The sequence below is a fragment of the Anguilla anguilla genome, chromosome 4 (genome assembly GCF_013347855.1).
Source record: "Anguilla anguilla isolate fAngAng1 chromosome 4, fAngAng1.pri, whole genome shotgun sequence".
Taxonomy (NCBI): domain Eukaryota; kingdom Metazoa; phylum Chordata; class Actinopteri; order Anguilliformes; family Anguillidae; genus Anguilla; species Anguilla anguilla.
Window position 1 is genome coordinate 3,014,731 of NC_049204.1, and position 25,189 is coordinate 3,039,919.

Genomic DNA, 25,189 nt, shown 5'->3' on the forward strand with positions numbered 1-25,189 from the left:
TCACGCGCCTGCTACAACCGATTTACCAAATCCTTCGTTGCCGGTTGTGTGGCGCAGACCAACGAGTAGCTTTGGTAGTGTTGGTCGTGATGTCTTCAGAAACCTGACTCAGGAACTGATCAGGAACTGATTGGATAGCTATGGACCGCCAAAGATGGCCGTAGGGGGCTGCTCGTGCGGTGTGTATCCAGGGCGTGACGGGTGTAGCTTAATGCCCCTCACCAGCGTAGGATCATGGAGGTTTGGGCAGGCCTCGCTTCGCTACCCTGCTGTAATCGGTACTGAACCTTTTGTCCCCGGTTCCCTGCCCCTGTGTGCCATTCCTCTCTCTCCCGCCTCAAGTCCTTCGATATATTTTTTTGCTTTTCTTTTTTTTTTCTTTTTTAAATATATATTTGTTTGTTTTATTATTTTGAAAATTCCTAATTCCTGCCGCTTTGATTCTCTCTCCCATTCATTTGTCCTTGTCATCCTTTTTATTGACTGCACATTTTATAAGTTAATAAAGTTGATTTTCTGTTGCCTCTGTGTGCTGCAGGGGTGCATAACGAGCTCTGATTTGTCCTGGGGGTTTCATTCTAACCTAGTGCTCTTAATTACTGAATTAGTCGTTAGATCGGATAACTTGAGCTGTAGCAGAAGACTACAGGAGGCCCCTCTGTGGAAACATTTTACAGTGGTCCAGTTGTAGAAGTGAACCAGCATTGGTGCATACAGATGTTTAGAGGATTGAGCCTGATTAATCGTTTGAAACAAAAACCATAAGCGTGTTGCACACCAGACCTCCAGGAGTGGGGAGATGGCTTGGCTTGCCGGAGTTCACGAAAACATATTGAACAAAACTGCGCATACATTGACAATCCACTAGTTGGCGCAATTAGCACAGCTGTCTGCACTTAACTTCTTGAAGAGCAGGGTTTTTAAAAAATGTTTTAAGTGTTCTAGAACTCCAGCAGTGATTGTTACATCAGCACTGGAATGTTCAGTTAAGAACATTCTAATGCCTTATTTGTGACCTCACGCCTTAAAGGGTTAAGAAGGCTCCGGGGTTGGGGAATAATTCGCCTGAAGTGGGACGCTGCTGGAATGTACACCAATATGCAGGAGAGGGAATTTATGCACAATAATGCATTCCTTTCAGTGTGCCGGGTAAGGCGGCGAGGGCAAAAGAACATCTTGTGACTGCGGCATTCTGGGTTAATGTTTCGAATTGCGCCTGGTTATGAAACAAATTGGCTGATTGGCTGAACTGAATGAGGATTTGTACAGTACGGGAGAGCACAATGCTGCCGTTGTCAAAGCGGTGATGCAACACATAGTCGCCGGGCTTCCGGTGTGAAATCTGGATATTGTCCTGGATTCCAGGACTGTGATGTCTGTCCTGCAGGTTGCGTCTGTGCTCCCAGGAGGGGTAGCGTGCCCCCCTTAAAGCCCTCTGTATGTGGGCCAGTGACTCCCCAAAATAATTTGGACTAAGGAATGCATGAGAAGTCATTTATAATACAGCAATCGGTGTAAAATAATGGAGTGTCTTGTGTTAACTTGAACGCTTCAAAATTGCATTACTTTCTATAATCACCGATGTTTTGCTCGCCCACATGAGCACACGTGTTCTTTCACATTTATGTTCAGCTATGGAGAATTATGACCTGCGATTTGTCCGACCTACGATGATAGCTTTTCCAGCGCCGATCTGCAGTGTCGGAATGTGCCGTTGGAGTCGGCGGCAGTTACTGTCATTCCTTTTGATGTGCAGCAGCAGCTGATGTCATTCAGACGGAATGTGACTCAAACGCTCAGTGATTCAGTTTATCAGTCGAATGTGCAAAACCTGGTGTCCGGTCATCGCGCTGTTTAACTGCAGCTGCTATTGAAGATTCTTCTTCTGCAATCTTATTACAGACAGTGTTTAGCTGTAGCACTAATATACATGTGTTTTTTTGTTTGTTGTTTTTTCAGAACTTGTCTTGCAAATGTAAGGCACTCTTTTGGCATTAGTGAAGAATGGTTAACTGAATTAAACTATTTTACACATTTATTCTGTTCTCTGACAGTGGTCGTGTGGAATAGGTTTGTGACTCACTAAATTATAACTGATGCGGTCACATAGATCTGTTTGTATGCATTGTTGTATGATATTTTCCCTGAGAAGTTGTGTCCTGTAGGTAATAATGTCAGCATATTAAACAATGCTGATGTTAACCCAATGTTCAATGTAAGTGAAGCGAAATTGTTGAGGAAACTAAGCACATGAGGTTTTCCAATGAATTTTTCATAAGAATTCTTATGAAAATAAATTTGAAAAACACCTGAAGAATTGTGAGGAAAATTAATTTACCTTTTACTGTAGATTTGGCATCACACTTTTGAGACAGAGTCACAGAAGTGCCCCCTGCTGGTTGCAGAAATCAACACCATGTGATTTATTCCTGGCATTTGAGTTGTGTAGTTTTTGTGAGTTCCTAAGGCTTTTGTGAGTTCCTAAGGCTCAGAAACTCCCTGTCTACCTCACAACGCTTCTCAGATGGATAATTACTGGTCGTTAGACTGTGTCTCAAAACTTGCTTATTCTTGGAATTTTGCATGTCTCCCAGACCTACTGAGAACAGCTTTCAGTTTTTAATGGGCCATATTCTTGGAAGGACTGGCAGAATAACCTGAAACTGGACCTTATAACTCCAGGGGGTAATTCCAAGACTGTATTTACAAGCAGTGTTGGGAAAACTTCTCCAAAAGTGTAGCTGTACTTCACGCTGAAAGTACTTGAACTTCCGCCAAGCTATCCAGAAGAAAAATGTAGACTACAAAACTGCAATTTCTCAAAAATGAACGTAGGTCAAATGACTTTGTAAAGAACTTTATCTCTCAAAAAAAGAGAGCGATAAATATAATGTTCCCCAGACCTTACATGCGTGAGAGCAATGCCTTCTTTTTGCACATGGGGAGAACCACTATGCATACTCAATAGTAGGCACTGATTTGTACACAATACTGGACACCAAGCCAGTTCTAGTGCCTAGTCTTCTGACTTAAGCATACTCTCAGCCACAGTTTAAGGTCAACTCCCGTTTGATCTGAAAACTTTTATTTTGATTAATTTGGGCTACTCATACAACGTGTATACTCAGTTAGTACTAGGCAAATACGCTGATTTCGGACACGGCACTGATGAGGACTGATCACACGACCAGTCAGGCGTCGGAGAGCTCATTCCAGACCAGGCGCGCGGAAGCGATCCATGAAATGTGCGATATTTGTGAGAGGAAGGAGAGAATGCTGTGAGAAGCTGTTAGCACGTGCGAATAACGCATTTGGCGGCCCTCGTGGGGCGAGGCTTACAATCGAGGGCAACAAGAACTATTTCACACGCATCTCCACACTACGAAAAAAAAAAAAGTAACGACAGGTCAGCCGAAGCTATTAAGGGCAATGCAAAAGTTTCGTACATCGTCCTCCACACTGGCACGAGCTGGGGAGGATCAACGGACAGCCAAGAGCAGTCTGTGTACCCCATTAATGAGCCTTAATACTGAATTTGGTGTGAATTTACTGACGTGAAAAGGTCGTCGTTTGGTGTCATGTTTGGGATGGCTAAGGCCCTTGTACAGTGAAAAGGATTCAACCACACCAAATTAGGCAGTGCTCTTAAGGTGTTTGAAAAGTTGTTTGCTCTTAGACAAAATATAGCTGAACACTACCTCCATGTAGAATCTGAAGTAGGCCTGCCTACAGTCTATCATGCATATGTAGCAACAACAAAAGTGTATTTACATCAAGAAAATAAATGAAATCATATTATAGGTCTAAACAGGTGTAATTTTTTTCACAAAAATAATGAGACCTATCATAAAAGTAGACTATATGATCAATTGCTTAAATCTGCGTCATCCAGTTCAACACGGACAAGCGAGATAGGGATATCGGCTTATGGTAACAAGCTGTTCAACTTTTAAAGAAAAAATATTTTGACTTATTTTCTGAAATTACATTAACGCTTACATGATGGTTTTGTTCATTAAAACTATTTGGTGCCTGCTCTAGTTCATAAGACTGTTACTGGTTTTTAACACCAGTAGTACGCACTACACCCCCATCCCATCCCCCGAGGCCGGAACCCTCCCCTTCCCACCTTGACGCCTGGTGGTACGTGAGGCAGCTGCAGCGCGTGCTGACTGCGAGCGACAATCGTACCGCATCAAAGAACGCTCGCTAGCATTCGAAACGACTGGACGTGAGTCATCAAGAGGACGGCTCGCGTCGCTGCACCGTAGAAGCCTAAAATGCGTCCAACATTTTTAAGAGTTATTGTACAATGTAGAGGTGCCATGTTTGGGATCTAAAATTCCATTGAAACACGGCGTACCGTTCGAAGAGCTGTACCTCAAATAATTTGTCCCGAGTATAGGCGGGAATGCAAACAATGTGACACGTGATTGGTCCTGAACCATTGCACTGTAGAGAAGGAAAAGAATCATCGACAATTCCTCAAGCGATCATTTTCTGTAAGATACATCTGTGCACGGAAAATAAAGAATTTGCAGTGTTGATCTTTTTACCCCCGCACATCCCAGCAGTAACTATTTTCGACCGTTAACCTAAATCCCGATAAATCTGTGTAAAGCGTGTTGTTTTCTATCGGGGCTGACCATCTCAGTGGACTGCGTTAGGAAATCCAAGAACTTAAGTTTCTTTGCCAGCTGTTACAGAAGTCTGAAGTACTAAAATTAATTCTGTAATCTTTTAACAATTTCCCTATTGCCACAAAGGACCCCTTGTTACATTTACCCAAACCTTGGACTTATGTTTTGTAAAATTCCATTGGCAAAAAATAAAATAAATAAATAAATAAATAAAACTGGAAGTAGCCTTATGTAACATGGGCTGACACAAATTGCACAATCTCTGATGCAATTATGAGCGTGAATGCAATCTTTCACACACTGGCTATACCAGAATATGCAGAAAGTGATTGCTTGACTTGATTTGTGTTATATTTTTGAAAGCATGACACAATACAATTTCTAGTGTTTCTGCATTACAAAGCTTTGTTTTTAACACCTCTGAATTGAGATATCTATGCCCGCTTATCCTGAGCAAGGTCGGGGGGTGGGGGGGTGGGAGGGGGGGTGGTGTGCTGGTGCCTATCCCAGCATGCATTGGGTGAGAGGCAGGAATTAATTCAGATATGATGGTGGTAAATGGTGAAAGCTCATAATGGAGGTATGAGAACATGCATTAATATACAACTAGATAAATATGTAGTTGTCAGTTGTTATACTCCACACTATACATGCTGCTAACAGGAGAATGCCATAGTTTTTTTTTTTTTGTTCACTCACAGTAAAATGTCCAGTATTACAACAAGAACTGTTAAGAGTGTAATTAATACTGAAAATTCTACTGTGTATATTAACACCAGTGTGTAGAAACTGCCAATCTCTTCACAATGAAAGGAATTTACCTTGAGCCAAGCTACCCTAAATGCAAAACTACAATTACTCAAAAAAAAAAAATGCAGTTCAAACTACTTTGTAAAAGAATTATCAAAATGTTATCTTTGTCACATTCCCCAGACAGGATGCTCGTGTGAGCAATGCCTTCTTTTTGCAACCACTATACAGCTTGGTGTGAGAACCACTATACAGCTCGGTGGGGAGAACCACTATACAGCTCGGTGTGAGAACCACTATACAGCTCAGTGTGAGAACCACTATACAGCTCAGTGTCAGAACCACTATACAGCTCAGTGTCAGAACCACTATACAGCTCGGTGGGGAGAAATGGTGGTCTTGTGTCGTGAAAAGCTTGGTGGGCAGCCTCCCACCTTGGTGCGATCTTCGGAAGGCAATTGTCGGAATGGTTATTAGTGTCTAATGAAGATCAGTAATATTCTGCATGTGACAGGTGAGACCACAGGGGGAATATGTTCTAAGAAACAGAGGTATGTTTTACCTCTAAACCATAGTAGCAAGTTTTTTTTGTTTTTTAGTTTTTTTTTTCTTCCAGGAACTCACTTGCCGAGAAGCTTGAAGTGGTAAATGTGTGTGTAAATCTGTGACATGTGAACGTGAAAGCTGACTCTAGGGAATGCGTGTGGTCCAGATGCGTCTGAATAGCTTAAGTGATCTTTGCACATACACACACCCCTTTTGCATACTCGGGCATGCAAAACACGGTTCATGCACGTGTACACATGTGCACACACATGCACGAAAACACTGACAGCGTGGGTTACTATGATTGGGCAACCGAAATTGGGGAGAAAAAGGGAAGAAAACCATAAAAAAAGTAGTTGTTGCATCATGTGGAGATTGCGAGCTTTAGTAGTAAGCAGCACTTTGTGTAATGTTTGCCTGCGCCTAAACACCTCTGCTTATGGGCCAGAAAATATCATTAAGACATTATGCCCTTTAACCACAGCCAATAAGAGAACTTATTCACTAGACCAGGGGTGTCCAATCTTATCCAGAAATGGCCGATGTGCAGGTTTTTGTTGTAGCCCAGCACTAAAACACCCGATTCAACTGCTTAACTTCTCGTGGTCTTGAATCAGGACCTTGATAAGTAAAATCTTAGCGCCAGGCTAAAACAAAAATCCTGCACAACACCCCTGCATCAGACCACCAGAAGTTCAGGTTCAAAAAGAGAAGGTGGGAGATTGGGTAGGCCAAATACGTTTCAACATTTCAGCACTGGGTTGGGCAGTGCTTTCGCAACCAAATGTCAGTACACTGAAACACCGTCAGCAGAACCTGAAAAGGCAAGTTTCAGCACCTCGGCATTTTTTTTTTTTTTTTTTTTTGCTAAATCCACGCAGAAACCACAGCAGTAATATGAGCATCTTTCATTCAAATAGGATCATCTTATTTTTCTTCCCACGTTCCCTTGTCATCTGCCTGTAACGAAATAACTAAATAAATAAATATCCCTGCTGCCCTGGGTAAAATCTGGGTGGAAAAATTGCTTCCAATAGAATGTGCTGAGCTTGGCTTCAGTCAGGACACGGAGAAAGGCGACTGCTTCCATCTATTTTTTCCCTTCTGGGACCGCAACGTCATCAAAGGGAGTTATTTCATTAACGCGGTCGTGTGAAATAGTACTTCATGACTTGTGCGTCGCATACTCAGGAGTTTAAAAAAGTCACAGGACAATCATCGGGCCATGGTGCTGTGAAATGAAGCTTTCCTGAGGGGAAAGTGCTTGCTGTTTTCTACCCCTTTTCTCTTAACGGTTTAACTCAAATTTTTCTCGTGTTCACCTGTATGTATTAATCTCTTGTGCAAAGATCATGGCTGGCTTCCTGCTGACAGCACGCCACCCTTAAAGCATTGGCCTTGAGCGTATCCTCGTCTGTAGAAAGGAGTTTTGAGAAATCTGTCTCGGGGTCGATCTGTTCCTCTCCCAGGCTGTTAAAAGACCACAGCAAATAGCACACCCACTCGAGCTGCAGGTTACTTTTGTAATTACATTGCAGGAAAATATGAATATGTATGTACAAGTTATATATTCGGAAGCAGGGGATGTTGGCTTAAGGTTTTCAGCTGGATGTGGAAAGGTTAAAAATATATAATAATAATTGTACAAACACGTCAGATACAATGGTATTGGGAATTTTGTCTCCAGAGGGTTTTAAAAAGTTACCAAAACCTTCATGAACAAGATTTATTCTATGAAATGTTTCATAGAAAGTTATAATATAATATAATATAATATAATATAATATAATATAATATAATATAATATAATATAGCATGTCCAGGGTGTATTCCTACCTCTCGCCCAATGCATGCTGGGATACTCCAGCACCCCCCATGACCCTAACCAGGATAAGCGGCTATAGATAATGTAAAATAATATAATATAATATAATATATAATTAAGTCTTTCTTTGTCTGTCTGACAATGGCCATCACATGTTTTGCAGAGCACAGAAAACGTTATTTGACTAGTGCTTTCGATCAGCAGAATCTACAAAGGCACTATTCAAATGGCCAGCCTGAAGGTAACTACAGTCCTCTTACGGCTGGCCCCATCAATCATTTAGGAGTCCGGCTTTCATCAGGGGGTACTTCAAAGTACTGCAGGCAATCCCTGGCCAAGCTTCATTAACAACAACTATATATAGCTTTCGGCTAATATATATATATAAAAAGAAATCTTAAAAAAAAAATTATATATAGCAACTTAAAACTTATAAGGTGGTCCCCTGGATGCCTTTGAGGCTGGGTGGGGGTCTCTGGATCAGAAAAAGTTGAAATCTCCAGATTTAGAAACAATATGAAAATACATTCTGCATACGTATTAAAACTGTGATGATGCCCAAGTCTATGTCAGCACAGTGCATAGTGTGTAACAGAATAATGAAAACTAACACTCGTGTTCTTCCGTATAAGAGAATCTGCTAAGTGTTTAATGTTTAATGTAATGTCAAGTAACTAAGAATAATGAACAAAGGCTATGCACATTTTAATAATATCTCAGTGGTTTTGTGCAAATTTACATTAATTTATACATTAATTTATAAATATCTGGAAGTATACATCACTATTTTAGAAATAGATAGCAAATGTTTGCTCGGTGCCCATTTGCTCGTTGTTTTAAATGGGTCCCTCGGTGAAAAGAATTGTTCACAAAACAGCATAATAGCATTATATATGGTGTCTTCTGAATCACTTTATTCAAATGTAACGTTAGTTTAAAAAAAAAATTGCTTTTCTTTTCGCTTTCTCAGTCGAGCGAACAAAGATAACTGATTCGTTTTGTTTTTCTTTTTTCCACACAGAACCAACCCCTAACCATACGCCATAACCCACGTGATGAGATATCCGAAACACTTGGATGTTTTGGAGCCGAGTTTACGGTCATGGAGGCGGGCCCAAAGGGAGAGGTAGGCGGGGAAAAGGACAGAGATTATATAAAGGTCTCCCATAGCTCTGGAGCTGCTCCCTCGAACAATAGTTACCCGTCGGACTTTCCCACGCCAACTGCAGCTTCTGAAGCAGTGGGTTCAAACGGCGCTAAGGCTGGAGATTCAAGGATAGCAACGGGGTAAGCAGCTAAGTTACATTTTCTTAAGGCTAGCTATATATACGCGAATCGGGCCAAGCCAACGTCTCGCTATTTATGTCTGGGGTAAACTGCAACGTAGATTCGATGTAGTGCTAATTTGCTGATGTTGGCTAGCTGCTTGCTTGGCAACTTTGCCTTGCTGACACTAGCTGATTCGCAGTATGATTGTTGACTAACGTTAACTGTTTATTTTCAAAGGAATACCTTGTTGGTATAGTTCCCAATTAAATAGCGCGTTGTCTCCCAAACAATACTCAGGAAACATACACACTTAAAATGATAGTTTAGCGTGAGGTAGCTTGCTGATTGGCTGTTTGTAGTTTATACATAGAAACGATTTCGATGTATGATAGGTAGACTAACTAGTCTATATTTATATACGCGTATGTATATATACTTATACGCTTGACATTAGACACATGGACAGCTGCATTTCTGAGCTTAACGTTGTCTAATGGCTAACTATTGTTGGCTTTTTTGTATTATTATTAGCACGTAGCGCTTGCTAACTAGCCTGCTTGCTTTGCGTCATGTGTAGTCCATAGCTATTATGCTAAAGCTAGCTAGTTAGCGTTAGTGAACCACTCGCAGCACAGCTAGCGATGACGTTAAGGCCATGGTACACGTTTTAACCGTGGCTAAATAGGTTCTACTGCCAACGTTGGTGGTGAATTGCACTTTTCGATAAATTGTTGGGATTGTTTTTTTCTGTAGTCTAGATCGGACCCAAAACACGCCTTTGTAAAAATCGTCTCTCAGCTGTCCAAAATGCAAAGGCTCATAATCATACCAGTAAACTCGCTGAGCAGTTTCAGTCGGTAGCGTACGTTTTACTGGCTGATCTTGCCAATGGGGTTAAAAATTAGATCCAAATTTTTAACGGTTGTAGTTGGACATGTCCTGACAAGGCCCTGTTGCATTCACTCATTCAAGTCATTGTGTACCTGACGTCATTGTTTTTTTTTTCCGTATTTGTCAACTTGGGATGTTTCTGTCCAGCGGACTGCGCTGTTTTAGCAAACTTATTTGTTAACATTTATCGTACAGTTTTCTAGAAAGTAACCTTTCCCCTCGTAATTTCAGGGGTCCCGTTTAACACCTCGAACATTCGTCGTCCGGACGTCATCGGGAGCGGTTCTGCTTCTTCGAGATAATTGCATTTTGTCCCGGAGCAAGTGCCGTTTTTGTCACCCACGCCGTCTTCGCCGCTGCACACCCGCCCACCCGTCACGCAAAGCTTAAAAATGGTGCAGAATAAGATCGCCGAGGTCACGGGATTCCATCGCTCGTTCAAGGTAAGCATTCGTTTGCAAGCTTACCTGATTGTGCTCGCTTTGAACTAATGCATGGCATGTGCATAACGGGTCGTTGCGTTTCCTTATGTAGATGACTTGTGAGATGGCTTCGGAATATACTTGCTTGCCAGCGATACAGTTTCATCTCAGAATATACCGGGACACTAGCCCAGTTGGAGTGCCTGGATTTGTGAAATGCGAGAAGGAAATCTCCACAAGCACAATTTATTTTTGTGGCAGTGACATTTCAGTTTACGGGCTTTTGTATTGCATATGTACTTGCAACAGGACATTCGTTTACTCATATGGCCTTAAGCATTTCTGGAACTTCTAATTTATTGTCTAATACTTATGAATAAAATGAGTACATTTTTTAAAGAGTGGTGAGTTGTTTTGAACCCCATGGAAGTCTTTGCGCACGTGTTTCATTGAATCCTGTGTTGATACTCTAGAGGAGAAAGTGTTATAACTGCTTCAGGGCATTTGCAGTGACTTTTATTGTTGCTTTGAAATGGACTTGTGTAATTTTTTGGTGGTAATTTGTACTTGTGTTTACCTGTTTGTTTAGGGTCAGAACCCTTTTGAATCCGATGACTTCTCTAAAACAGACTCTCGTCTCCTTGATCCAACCTTCCGTTTTGACTGCCCCACGCGACCAGGTGAGAGCTCTTTTGCGTTTTGCTTTCAGTGTTTCGCTCTCTTGTCTAGCGGAGTTTCGCCAACGTTTTATCCTTTGAAGATGCGACATGCGAGTTGCGAGTTCGCGCGGCGCCCGGCACAGTTCACCGGAAGCGTTCGCGACCGTTGGTGTGTCTTGCCGTCTGCGCGTGGGGTGATGCGAGGAGCTCGCGGTTCACAGTTCAGCCAGGATTGAGGACTCGATCTGGCATATGTCGCCTGTCACCCACCCCCCACCGTGAGCCTTTGAAGGAGGTGTGCTGAAAGGAGGATTAGCCCGCCGCACAGACTCTGTAGCCTTTTTGTCTGTCGGAGTGGCCCGGAGTAATGACCCGGTTCTCCGCCAGCAGGTTTTCCCCCGGCTTGCTTTTTATAGCAGAGCCTCATAGCGCAGCTGCTCCTGGCCACTGGGCCTGTAAACGTCTGACTGACTTTTCTTTATGTGTCAGACATGCCGTCCAGCCAGCCTATCGACATCCCAGACGCCAAAAAGAGAAACAAGAAGAAGAAGAGGTGCCGGGCGACAGACAGCTTTTCGGGGCGGTTCGAGGGTGAGTCTGGGCCTTGAACCTCCCGCCTGGCACCTCACACTCCCACGTTTAGTGGAGCTGATCTTTCTAGCCATTGAGAAGTACTGTACGGGAGCCAGTTCTCGTCAACGTGTTTGCTGCTTTGATTTTATTGGCTGTTGCGGTCCCTGCTGGTTTTTAATTACTGTTGTACTAGTTCATACTACGGTAGATTTATTATGCCGCACATTTATTTCGCCCCTTAAGTGAAACCGGCTGTGGTATCTGTAGAAAACTCATTTTGGCTTATACATTTTTTTTTATTTTTTAGATGTTTACCGGCTGCAGGAGGAGATTCTAGGAGAAGGGGCTTATGCCAGAGTCCAGACCTGTGTTAACCTCATCACCAACAAGGAGTATGCAGTCAAGGTAAGGTTCACTCCTGTGGTGAAGGTTCCTCTCCTTTTTAAGAGTTCTTCAGTAAAGACCTCGAGGTGAACGAAGTTTGCCGGGGGCTGACGACGCCAAGGGTAATGCAGACCCATGATGTGGCTCAGGTCCGAAATGGCAGGTGACTCGTGTTGCACCCCCCCCCCCCCCCCCACCGCTGCTGCCGTCTGGGTCTAAACTTGTAACTGGTGTGGAGGCACTACATTCCGTTATGTGGTGCACAGTATTCTGGCCTTGTGGTCGTGATTTGTGAACTGAAGAATGTGGGGTTGGCGTGGGGGGGGGCGGGGGAGAGAAGAGTTGTATTGTCATGCTCTTCATCTGTCCGTGCCAGACTGATATTTTTATCAAAATTCTTTGGTGTAACGATTCAATCATCTTCCAAAGCAAACACACGATGAACCTGAAATCTGTAGGGTGTGTATCTTCACGCACACGCACACACACACACACACACACTTGTTTATTGCAGACCTTCAACAGTCGTATGTGTTCTGCGAGCTTCAGACGACAGCTCTTGTTGTCGTTCTGTGGCGCGTGTGCGTGTGCGTGCGCGCTAGCTCAGCAGAGAAACTTCCTCTTAAGTTTTTAAAAAATTTTTTTATTATTATTATTATTTTGTGTTCCTGGTTGGTTCCCCCAAAGCACTGGCCAATCAGAGCTGAGAGCTGATGTCCTTCCCCCCCCCCCCCCCCCCTTCTCCCTTTTTGGACAGTGAGGCATCTAGTAGCAGGTACATGGTGTACTGGCAGCTGTACCAAAAACATGAAGCGAAACCAGCGAAAGTTGGTGGGTGGGGGGAGGGTAATATCCTACAGTGTTTTTACACATTTGTTTTATTCTCTTTTTGGTACTTGCTCTGTGTGCAGTTTTTTCTCCCAGTGGGGTGAAGAGGAGGACACACAGATTTGTGTATTTTGTTTCAGATTTTGTTTTGGATTTTTCTCTTGCCTCATTTTATGTGGCTTCACGCAATTCTTGTGAAACTGTTTTGTTTCTTTCCCCCCCACACAATTTTTTTTGTTTTTTTTTGTTTTTTTGGATGGTGGCAGAAATTGCATTACAGCTCTTTCATGAAAGATTTCTAAAAATAAATGGCTGTTGGGCTGCCATCGCGTTCACTGGAACACGAGAGGAGTGAGTGAGCGGGGTTACGGTCGACTGTAAGCAGTTGGCACCCGCCTGCTGTTTGGCTGCACGTGCCCTTGCCTCTGTTGGCTTAGGGGTCACGTGGTGCCATTTTATTTTTCTTTCTACATTTCCAGTCAAGCTCTCCTGATTTCATTAACCTTCCGTGTTTTTTTCCCCACACGTGCGGGATGTTGTTGGTGATAACACGGTCTGGCTAGAGGCCTGAGATTAGCTTCTGCACTTTCTGGCTCTTTATCTCGCAACGGTGGAATTTTGGAAGTCTGTCTGTCCCTCGCTGCCCTTCCAGAGTTCCCCTGGTTTGGTTACCCTGTGGGGGGGGGGGGGCTGCTTTCCCACAGGGCTGGGCTGTGTGGGACTGTGGTCGGGTGGGGGGGCGGGGCCTGGGTGCTGACTCCGATGGGTCAGTTTGGGTTGTGAGGGGGCTTAGCCCACAGGCCAGATGTCTCTCTCTCTCTCTCTCTCTCTCCCTCCCCCAGCAGGTGGGTCAGGGGGAAAGGGGAGGCTGGAGGGAGGGGGGCGGGGGGGTTGTCACAATAGGAGTTAAAGGTGGTGGGGGGGTGACTTGCCGGCCCCATGTCTGGGGTCGGGGGAGGTGGGGGGCTGTGCATACTGATCATAGCTCCAGTGATTTAAAGACCCTGACTGATTTACAGACCTGCAGTGTGAGTCAGTTGGGGCCTCCCTGTGTCCACACCCCTCACCCACACTGCCCCCCCCCCTCCCCTTCCCCCCAGCCTTCTTTTCAAGCCCAAGTAAGCTGCAGTGGAGATTTATATCCACCAGAGATGCAAGATTGCCCCCCGCCCCCCCGCCCCCCTGCCCCCATCCCCATCCTGTACCAAACACCGTTCTGTCTCCGACAGCAGGGCTGTAAAAAAACACCAGAGCAATCTCACTGCTTCCACGAGGGACAGATCTCCTCATGCCCCCCCCCCAATCCTACTGGGCTGTTTGATTTAGAACCTGCTTCTCAGAAAGGGAATTGCACTGTCTCTATAGCAGCCTGGCCTGTGCTTTAACCCTTTATGGTGTGCGATCACAAAACGTGTGATTGTTTGTCCAGTGCTGATGTCACAATCACTACTGGTGAGTGAAAACGGTGGAGTTCTAGAGTGATGACTTTGAATTTTACAGAAACATTCCAAAAAAACCCTACCTAACCTTCAAAGGGCTAATGCTCTGAACGTAACTGAAGGGCCATCGGGGCTCAGGGTGGGGGGGGGGTTGGGGGGGGGATCAGACGTGTTAAGAGGCGCAGGCAGCAGCCGCGGCCGTTAACTGCTGACTTGGGGATGTGGGTGACACGCAGCGGTAGTGCAGACCAGGGACTCGCTCAGTCCCCTGCTGCTGTCAGCTAATCCCTGCTGTGTATTGTGCACTCTTGCTGGGGCCACTGAAAAAGGGCAGCCTAATACAGCTGCTAGGCCGGACAATGTGCTTCTCAGGCCCTGGGGATTTTGTGGGATATGGGACGGGGTGGGGGAGGGGTGTGGGGCGGGGGGGACACACAAACCTCTGAGTTTATTTATTATCCCCCCCCCCCCGTGTGAGTTCACTGCCATGGACTTCCTGGTCCATGCTTGCTCTGGGCGTGTGCACTGAAGGTCTGGTTTTACTCCAGACAGTTTCCCCGCAGGTGACCAATCGCGTGGCTCCTCGTCCTCGCCCTACGCTGAGCTTTGAGATTAGGAGTGTAGATTGCCCCCCCCTTTGCAGCATAAGCTATATTTAGAGGGACCAAGCCTTAATTTTACACCACAGTCCCGTTCTGCTCTAAGGTTGGGTGGGGGTAGGGGGGAGCCTGTTACTGAAGTAGGTCATGCTACTGTTCCTGGAAACCATTTGGGTTGGAAAAGTGTGCCTGGGGGCAGGCTGGGTAGGTGGGGGGGGAGGTGTAATTTCATACCTAACAGGACAGACAAATTTTCTTTTGGTTGAACCTGAAGGTTGACACCCTGTACTCCACCCCCCCCCCCCCAACTCTCCGGCTGTTCTTTGAGGAAATTTGACATTTAAGATTCCTGAAGAGTTAAGGGTCAGAGTCCGACAACAAGCGCTGTCTGCCAGTACAGGCTACTAGCCTCTGTGTTTATGGTTAGCCATTTCATTCACATGCTCTATTATTGATCTGTTCTTGCACACACACACCAGAATGTTTTACTGCAGCAGTTCTGCTTAAGTAAATTAAGGATGATGTCAGTTCAGCTAGCTTGCTCAAGGCCTACCTGTAACCTCTTCAGTTACAAGCCTAGTTCCCTAACCATTGTGCTACCACAGGTGCATTGTGTTTTTTTTATGTGTCTCAGCCTGTGTCTGAGCCTGACGGTGGCCTGTGTGTGTGTGCCTGTGTGTGAGCCTGACTGTGGCCTGTGTGTCTGAGCCTGTGTCTGCACCTGACTGTATCCTGTGTGTCTGAGCCTGTGTCTGAGCCTGTGTCTGCACCTGACTGTATCCTGTGTGTCTGAGCCTGTGTCTGCGCCTGGCTGTGGCCTGTGTGTCTGAGCCTGTGTCTGCGCCTGGCTGTGGCCTGTGTGTCTGCGCCTGTGTCTGCGCCTGTGTCTGCGCCTGTGTCTGCGCCTGTGTCTGAGCCTGACTGTATCCTGTGTGTCTGAGCCTGTGTCTGAGCCTGACCGTATCCTGTGTGTCTGTTTCAGATCATCAGTAAGAGGCCGGGACACAGCCGAAGCCGCGTCTTCAGGGAGGTGGAGATGCTGTACCAGTGCCAGGGTCACAGGTAGGCTAGCTGTGTGCGTGTGCGTGCGCGTGCGCGTGCGCGTGTGTGTCTGGAACATAAGCTATATGCAAAACTGTGAATTAGACCAGGCTAACGACACTCTTGGACCCCACTTGTACAAATGTCTTTCACAGATAAATGCTGACATTAGCATAACTCGAGCAAGTCCATCTAGCCAATAATAATCACAGGCTGTTCCACAGGTTCCAGTCTGGCACATGGGCATTGTTAAACAGTTATTTAAAAAAAAAAAAACAGGTGTATTATGCAGAGCTAAAGTGACTCTCGAGCAACATTTTGTTCCGATAAATATAGTCCAGTCCAGACTCTGAGTTTGGCTGCTAAACTGCATCCCAGTTATAAATAAACACAGGTTGATGAGCGGTGGTGCTAAGTTGGGACCTGGCGAGAGATTTATATCCGTGAGCATGCGACTGAAATGGCGCACAGTAGCGATTGAGAATCCATTCTGTCATACCGCCATCTATGCGGTGCCCCGGCCGCCATCTTTAAAATGGTTCAAACGAAGTGCCGCGTGCCGTCCTGTTTAGTGTCCGTTTGCCCAAAGTAATGTTTACCACGCCGACTGGTGTGTGAATTCATGTCACGCCATGCATTCATTGTTTTTATTTTACTTTTGTGTCTTGCTACAGAAACATCCTGGAACTGGTCGAGTTCTTTGAGGAAGAAGAGAAGTTTTACCTGGTATTCGAGAAGCTGAGAGGAGGTGAGTTTGTCAGGAGATCTCTCTCGCCCTATCAGATGAGCTGTTCATGCGTGTGTGGACGTTTAAGAGGGGCATCGTCCCCACGGATGAAGGAATTGCGGATGTGTTAGCGGGTAACTGTGAACGCGGCTGTCTCTCGCAGGCTCCATTTTGGCTCACATCCACAAGAGACGGCACTTTAACGAGCAGGAGGCCAGCGTGGTGGTGCAGGACATCGCCAGGGCGCTCGACTTCCTGCACAACAAAGGTGAGCTGGACCCCCCCCCCCCCCCCCCCCCCCCCCCCCCCCCCGCACACAGAACGGGCGATGCTGGCTGACTGAGCGGGGCATTGGAGGTGGGGCGGAAGATTTTTAGGTTTATGTGGTCTCACTTTGGTTTTGTTTTTTATTATTTTATTTTTTTTAAGCAGCTAAGAGGACGGCGTCAGAATCTCTGGCTAATGTAGTAGCCGAGCTAAATGTCGCTGGGGTCCGAGCAAAGACTTCTGGGATTGATTGTGCTCAGTTGTGTAGTTGTTCCTTTTGAATCGGCTGCGTTGGGCCCCGTGTGCCCCCCCCCCCCCCCTCACGCCACTGGCAGGGGGCTGTGCCGTAATTCGGAAGGGGGGGGGGAGAGACGGCGTGTTCTGTCTTTCGTCTTTCTCACGTCCTGTTTCCTGTCTTGCGAAGGAATGGCGCACCGAGACCTCAAGCCAGAGAACATCCTGTGTGAGCAGGAGGACCGGGTGAGAGCTCGATTTCCCGTACCTCCGATTGGTTGTGGGTTTGGGTTTCCGGCTGGGGTGCTGTCTGTGTGCCCTTGAGAGAGAGGTTAACTGAAATACCCAGCTGTATGAATTAATTGCATGTGTAAAAAAAAAAAAAATAAAAAAATGCAGTCTTTGTAAATTGCTGTGGATAAGAGTCTGTTTTTTATGGTAGAAATAAAATGTAAAGTTTGTAGGCATTTTGAGTATTCTGTAGGTATTAGCTTCAGTTTCCCGGGTGCCACAGCCTCACCTTACAGTAACACAGAGCTTATCGGCCTCTCTCCGATTGAAGAAAAATGACTAAGCGGGTGTTTCCGTGTAAACGTTCCGTTATCTTATCCTGCGGATAAGTATCGCTGTAAATGGCCGTGAACTTTGGAATGTGTACTACCTTCACGGTGCACTCGTTTGGAGGTGGAATGCTGTGAATGGTGGTTTGTTTTTTTTGTTGTTTTTTTTGTATATGTGCTCGTGTTGCTGACTGTCGAATGTCTCTTTTGCCGCCATTACCAGATCTCGCCTGTGAAGATCTGTGATTTTGACCTGGGCAGCGGCATCAAGCTGAACAGCGACAGCTCTCCCATCTCCACCCCTGAGCTCCTGACCCCGGTGAGTGTGTGTGTGTGTGTGTGTGTGTATGTGTGTGGGCGCAGGCACGTGTGTGCTAATGTGATGGTGATTCACCTTGTATGGTTGACTCATTAATGGGACTTGGGGGCAAATATTATGGGTACCTGAGAGGGTCCTCAGAAGGAGGCGACACTGTGATTACACACTGATTACACACTGATTACACACGGTCAGTCACACACCTTCGCCTGTTCTCTGGCGTGGGTTAGCCAGGCATGTTTTTTTTTTAACAGTGCCGTTCCTTATCGACGCCCACTGGCTCACGCGGTATAGGGCGAGCCCGGGTGGTATCACCCGGAGGACAGCTCTCCGATTGGCCGAAACTCCGCCCGTATCCGGGGGGGTTCAAGGACGTGGCTTTTTCTTTGCGGCGTTCGTCGCGTTCCTCCTCGTGCGGTACGGGAAGGATTCCGGAATTCCAGTCAAGGCGTCTCACCCCTCGCTCGCTCTCTCTCTCTCTCTCTCTCTCTCTCTCTCTCTCCCTCTCTCGCTCTCTCTCTCTCTCTCTCTCTCTGCTTATCTCCGACTCCTGATCCCGAGGAACTGCGATAGCGGGAGGGGGTTTTTTTTTTTTAATGGTTTTTGCGGTTGTGGGCGCGGGCGGGGTCGTCCGGAGCTTCGGGCTGGTTATTCTGAGACTGGCAGGAGCAGGTGACGCGGACTTGAGCGATCGAGCTCCGGAGGAAAATGGGGGATTTTTTAAACTGGGGGGGGTGAGGTTGGGTGGGGTGGGGTGAGGGGGCCGCTGTGACCCTGCCTGGATTTAGCAGCTGGCTGGAGAGCTATGCTTCGGGGTATTTCTGGGGTGGGAAGTAAAGGGGGCCCAGAGGGCTCACGTGTTTAGTCTGGGGCGGTTTGGGATGCCGGGGGGGGTGGGGGGGGGGGGTGGGGGGGGGCCCACACGCACGTTTGGGTCGTCTTTCTGCACGGCAACAGAACGTGACCTCGGCAACGGAACCGGCCAAAATGCTCTTCCCTAAATTAAGTTTCGGTATTTGGTGAGTGGTCTGCGTGGGGAATTTCGTTGCTGATCCGTGAAAGTACCTAGGTCTTTGAGGTTTTTTTTCTTTTTTAACGTTTCAGGATTAATTTGTCCTGGGATTGTTTTTTTTGTATTGTGCTTTCAGGTGTAACTGGGAGAAAATACGTGTTAACTTCATGAATCGTTTCCATCTGTAGATCTAATGCCCCTCTCCGACCACAGAAAGTCTGACGTCTGCTTACCTGTGCAAAAAAATAAAATAAAATGAATACTTGACAATTGTTTTAGTGAATACTATAACCCTGACGTAGGGGTGTTTCTCTGTGCAGTAGCGCCTTCCAGTTACAATCCTGTTCCTTTATACCGCACAGCCAGTCTCCCAACGGGAACAGGATTGTAACCGGAAGATTGTGGGTTTAATTCCCAGCTCAGACCTCATTGCCCTCGTGTGCTTGGTCAAGGGACCTGAACCGAATCACTGCAGTAAAACATCCAGCGATAAATGTGACTTCCTGTAAACAAAATATAAAATAAGTAATCTTTAAGTTTAAGTGCTGGATAAGATAAGATAAATGGAGACGCTCTTATCCAGTGTGGTCAAAGTTTGGTAACGTGATCAGAGAACGAAAGCTTTTTTATCTTTGAGTTATGGTTTTATTATTATTATTATTATTTAAAAACATGACTCTCAGCCCTTACATCAACATTGGCAGTAACACTGCAGTGTGGCTCGAGCCAGGCTTGTTTGGCTGCCAGTCTCTCGCCGCCCACTCTGTCAGCGAGTTCTGCAAGTCTGCATTTTTCCTTCCCTTCCTCTTTGTTTTCATGTCACAAAGGCTGGCGTTCCAGAGGCCGGAGTCTTCTCCGCACCTCACCTAGCAACTGCGTTCCGATTGGCTGAGGGGGAGGGGCTGACTGGAACTAACCCCTCCCACCCTCTACTCATGTGTCTCTGGGTTTTTAAAAAAAAAAAAAAAAAAATTTTTTTTTTTTTTAAACACAGGATATTTTCTTCTGTTTACATTTCTGTTCTAGCCTGTGGGGCTTGTATTTCTTTGTAAAATGGCTTGTAGTTCCTTGGAAGCCCGTTTAGTGTACACGTGTTGTTGGTGTTAAAGGGTCTTTTGCAGAACCGCTCGTGTTTGTTGGTGGCTTGCTGCTTTTCACAGATCTCACTCCGAGGTGTTTGGGTTTGGGGCGGGGGGGAGGGGCTTCTGAGAAGTGGGTGAACATCCTGCCTGTTTGCTCAGCGGTGTGTGGGTGAGCTGTGGGAACAGCTGTACAGTAGAGCTGCGCGTCGGTGTGTGTGTGCATGTACACGGTGTGTGTGTCTGTGTGTGCGTGGTGTGTGCGCGTGTGGTGTGCGTCTGTGTGTGTGTGTGTGCGCGTGCGGTGTGTGTGTGTGTGTGTGCGCGCATCTCTCTCTCTCTCTCTCTGCGGGGAACTCCGACTCTCTCTGCTGATGCTGCAGGTGTGCTGGGCACAGATCCGGGAATGTGGGGCCTGAGCTCTCTGTGTGTCTCCGGTCACATGAGCCCGTGTGGGCTGCCTGGTCACATGGGGGTGGAAAAGCCCCGGGCTGCGTTTAGCAACGGTCTGTCCCCGTTACCGCCGCGCCGGGCAGGACGGCGCGGGAGACTCGCGCCAGACTGACGCGAGCGCAGACACCGATCCTCAACTCCCTCTCGTCTCCGCAGCAACAGCAGTGTTCTGCAGCCATCGTGATGCCTTTAGGGTTTGAGAGCTGAAACACAACCTTTAACTGCCTAGTTTTCTGTCCTGGACCCTCTGAAGAGTATAGTTCTTATTTTAATTTGAATATATTTTGGAATATATATATATTTATTTTTTTATTTTTTACAGAATTCTTTTTCCAGAATTCAAAGTCTTCTGTGTGGTAGAGCCCCATCACTTTCAGTTACCAGTAGTGGTTGTGACATCAGCCATAGAACGTTCAGTTAAGAACATTCTAAACCACGTTTGTGATGTCACACGTTAGAGGGTTCTAACGTCCTTTGGTCTTTTCTTTTACGTCCTGATTTTTTAGCCTCTGCCATATGTCTGTCTGAGGAGGCCCTGAGTGGATGTGAGCTGAGCTGAGCTGGGTGGGGTGGGGCTGGGTGGCTGGTAGCAGCAGTGTGGAGGTGGGGGGTTGGGAAAGAGGAAGGGGAGGGGAGGGGAGGGGAGGGGAGGGGGGGCCAGCAACAGTGCAGGCTTTGTGCGATTGTCTGAGATTCCTACACTGCGAAATTGCATTACATAAATGTGCAGGGGGGGTGTTGGGGGTGGCGTGGGGGCGGAGCCAAGCGACAGCTGGGCCTGTGGCTGACAATGGAGGCTAGCTGTGCAGACTGAGGGCTGCTGGGGAGAACCGACTCGCTGCTTTTTCTTCTTAAACTTGTTTTAAACCCCTTCTGGAATGTGTCATTTCAGAGGGGGGAGGGGAAAAAAAAGGCTCAGGCTCGCAGTTTATTTAAACCCTGGTAGACGCAGTTATGGCCATGAGTTAGGTTTTTATTTCACTTTTTATTTTGGTATCATGATTGTTTTATCCTGCGCACGTTGCCGGTTATTGGAAGTCCCCTTCGAGATTTGGAAGTTTTTTCGTGATGAAGGGTAACCAAAGACGCTCGCATTTTTGTTGAATTTGCACTTCTCAAACCCCACAGTTTGAGCTTTTCTGGGCTGCGGTGCGACTGCCACAGCTAGTCTCTGGTGTGTAATCGCTGAATTTCTCAAACCCGGGCTGAACCCCCCCCCCCTCCCCTCCTCTCAATAGCTCTAACCGTGACTGTTCTGTGGTGTTTACTCTGGGGCTGAACTGGGATGAACCGGTTTGGGGTCCAGGTTGGACCCCGCGGCGGGCGGGCCGGCGGGTGTGTTCCTGGCGTGCGGGACGCGCTCTGGGGCGCCAGGCGTGTGTTTTGACGCTTGATCCCCCCCCCCCCCCCCCCCGTCCCGGGCGGGGAGGTGCTACTTCGGGCCGTTTTCTGCGAATTCGCGTTCCTGGTCTCCAACGCGTTTTGGCGGCCGCCGTGTGTTTGAGTTGGATCAGACTCTCGCCCGCATTGAGTAACGCCGTTACCCGGCAGCCAGGGGATTATGGGATGGTGGGGCTGTGGGGAGGGCGGTGGGGCATGGGGCTAAGTGCCTGTACATTGGCTGACTTTGTGTTCGTTCTCTCTCTCCTCTCCCCCCCCCCCCCCCCCCCCAGTGCGGCTCGGCGGAGTACATGGCCCCGGAGGTGGTGGAGGCCTTCAGTGAGGAGGCCAGCATGTACGACAAGCGCTGCGACCTGTGGAGTTTGGGGGTGATCCTGTACATCATGCTGAGCGGCTACCCCCCCTTCGTGGGGCGCTGCGGGGGCGACTGCGGCTGGGAGTGGGGGCAGCCCTGCCACGCCTGCCAGGTAGGGCTTCGGTCCCGTCCGAAAACCAGTGCGGGGGGGCGGGGCGGGCGGGGGGGCGGAGGGCGGGGTGCTTTAGCGCACTAGCAAACCCCGCCTTCCGGAACGCTCCGGCACAGACTGGGGCCACAACAGCCCCGCCGGGCTGGAGCTTCACCCAGGGCGGGTCTCAGTCGGCCCGGGACGGGTCTCAGTCCACCCAGGGCGGGTCTCAGTCCACCCGGGACGAAAGCGTCTTACCGTGAGCTAGGAAACGAGAACTAAAACTCAGCACCGTTTGTCTGGAAACATCACATCTGGCATTTACTGTAAAGGGCGCGATGTCCTTTATGTAAACGAGCAGCGTTTGTTTAAAAATGTCTTGCTGGCAGGGTTTAAGTGATGCAGGCTTATTTTAGGGTTCCTTGGGGGGGGTGCACATGCAAGTGTTGTATTTTGAGGCGTTGCGTCCGATCTTCCCCCGCAGAACATGCTGTTCGAGAGCATCCAGGAGGGCAAGTACGAGTTCCCCGAAAAAGACTGGGCGCACATCTCCCCCAGCGCCAAGGACCTCATCTCCAAGCTGCTGGTTCGGGACGCCAAGAACCGCCTGAGCGCGGCCCAGGTGCTGCGGCACCCCTGGGTGCTGGAGGTGAGTTCGGCCGGGACCGTCCCGACCGGGGATGTGTGTGTGTGCCTGTATCGGGCCCTGCTTCACGGGCCGTCCCAGCTAACCCTGTTCCCCTTCCGCCTCTTCTTCTTCCAGGGGGCTCCAAACACCTCCCCAACGTCTATATTGCATCAGAGGTGAGTACGAGCTTTTTGGGATTTGTTAAGTTTGGGGGATGGTCGGGGGTGGGGGGGGGTCACAGATCAATGAAGGCAGTTAGTTTGTCCCAGGGGGTGTGTGTGTGTGTGTGTGTGTGTGTGTGTCTGTCCATTAGCTACTACAGTGCTCTTCTCAACTCAGGAAGCTAGAGCTGGAAAGGGAAGTTCCAGTCGGGATCCTGCAGTCTGATTGGTTCTAGCAGACCGTAGTGACGGTAGTTATGTTGTAGGTCAGAAGCCTGAGTCATCGGCCTCTTACCCGGAGCCCTGCGCGCGTGAGGTCACGCTTCGCCAGAAGCGGCGAATGACCGCTCGTTCGTTAGCGAAGCACGTGCCCGAAATGGGCAGAGCTCGCCCCTCAGCAGAGGCGTAGCCAACCCCAGCCCGGCTAGCGGTGCCGTGAGGGTGTGAGGCTGGTGGTGTATTCAGGGCAGTCTCGTAATGGGAGTCTGATGTGATACAGAGTAACGTTTATAGGGGTGAGTCAGGGGGGGTATATTTGAAACGTGTCCCTTCTCTGCTAACCCCCCCCCCCCCCCCCCGGCTCTCGCAGGAACAGCAGTGTGCGGGACCTGGGCGTGTTCGCGGGGCAGGCGGCCGCCGTGAACCGCGAGCTGGCCGAGCGGGAGGAGCAGGCCAGCGGGGGGGGGGAGCGCGGGGGCGCCCCCGGTGGTCACCGCCGGGTCCTGCTCCTCCGTGCGCCTGTCCCCGCCCTCCGGCTCGCAGCTGGCCAGGCGCAGGCAGCGGAGCAGCCTCCTGAAGGGGGCGCCGGTGTCCGCCTCCGAGCTGCGGCAGCTGCTCGCGCCGCTGGTCATCGTGGGGGACTGCGCCTGAGCCGCCACCGCCGCTGCCGCCAAACCATCGCCTCACGGAGTAACAACCCCCCCGCCCTCATCCCCCTCCCTACCCCCAACCCCCCGCCCTCGTCCCCCTCCCTACCCCCAACCAGCCCGCCAGTCACAAGGCCTGGACCCCCCCTGTACCCCACCCCTCCACCTCTACCCCCCCCATTTGGGCCCTCATCCCCCTCCCTACCCCCAACCCCCCGCCCTCATCCCCCTCCCTACCCCCAACCCCCCACCCTCATCCCCCTCCCTACCCCCAACCAGCCCGGCAGTCACACGCCTGGACCCCCCCTGTACCCCACCCCTCCACCTCTACCCCCCCCCCTGTTTGGGCCCTCATCCTCCTCCCTACCCCCAGCCAGCCCCTGTCTCCCCCCCCCACCCCCCCCATTTGGGCCCTCGTGCTCCTCCCTACCCCCAACCAGCCCAGCAGTCACACGCCTGGACCCCCCCTCTCCACCCCCACCCCCCCTCAGCCTGTCTGTCTGCCTCCTGTTGCTGCAGGTCTACAAAAGCGCATTTGCTTTGACATGCAATGGCAACCGACAGGTCCAGGTTAATGGTTTGTGTCTGGTGGGGGTGTCGGTGGGGGTTGTGGGGGGGTGTAATTTTATTTTGTGCAATTGAAGGGAGTGGGGGGCGGGGGGGAAACGAAGCTCAGACACCAAAGGACTGCCCTGTTTGTGCTGCATCCACATATAACTGGATCCACTGTGAATTTCAAAAAAAACTGAAAACACAAACGCATCAGGAATGTTTTCTTGCTGGTATGTAAATGCCTGAATGCTGCCCCCTATGGGCAGATGCGTACTGGCTTTATGCAATCGCTGCGATGATGAAGGTTATAATTTCAGAACTTACACAGCAGGGAACAGAGGCTGCTGGCAGTGTCCGTTTGCCGTACGGCGATAACTTTTATTATTTTAAATCTTTTGTATTTTTCAAATTTTATTTTGAGTACCCAGTTTGAAAACATGTATCATCTTACAGGAGCTTCTCTTGTTTCCACACAGAGCCTCTCCTTAGACTGGAGAGCAATCGCCTGAGGTACGGCGTGATTAGCCGCGTCGACCGTTCCCATTACCCAATGGGATGGTCTTAAAGTCAATGTGAACGACCACCCCAGCCAATCGCATTGCTGGGCAGCTCCATATT

The 25,189-nt window shown here is 48.4% G+C and overlaps 1 protein-coding gene across 1 annotated transcript; it reads left to right on the forward strand.

Moving 5' to 3' along the window:
* The first annotated feature begins 8,939 nt into the window (after positions 1-8,939).
* On the forward strand, positions 8,940-24,081 carry mknk2b (MAPK interacting serine/threonine kinase 2b). Its single transcript, XM_035412442.1, is given in 15 exon segments — positions 8,940-9,048; positions 10,153-10,364; positions 10,933-11,023; positions 11,492-11,593; positions 11,883-11,980; positions 15,808-15,887; positions 16,541-16,614; positions 16,757-16,861; positions 17,285-17,340; positions 17,878-17,973; positions 22,191-22,385; positions 22,849-23,013; positions 23,128-23,168; positions 23,743-23,830; positions 23,832-24,081. Coding segments are annotated over 14 exon segments (1,434 nt in total). The 5' UTR covers positions 8,940-9,048; positions 10,153-10,313; the 3' UTR covers positions 24,024-24,081.
* The last annotated feature ends 1,108 nt before the right edge of the window (positions 24,082-25,189 follow it).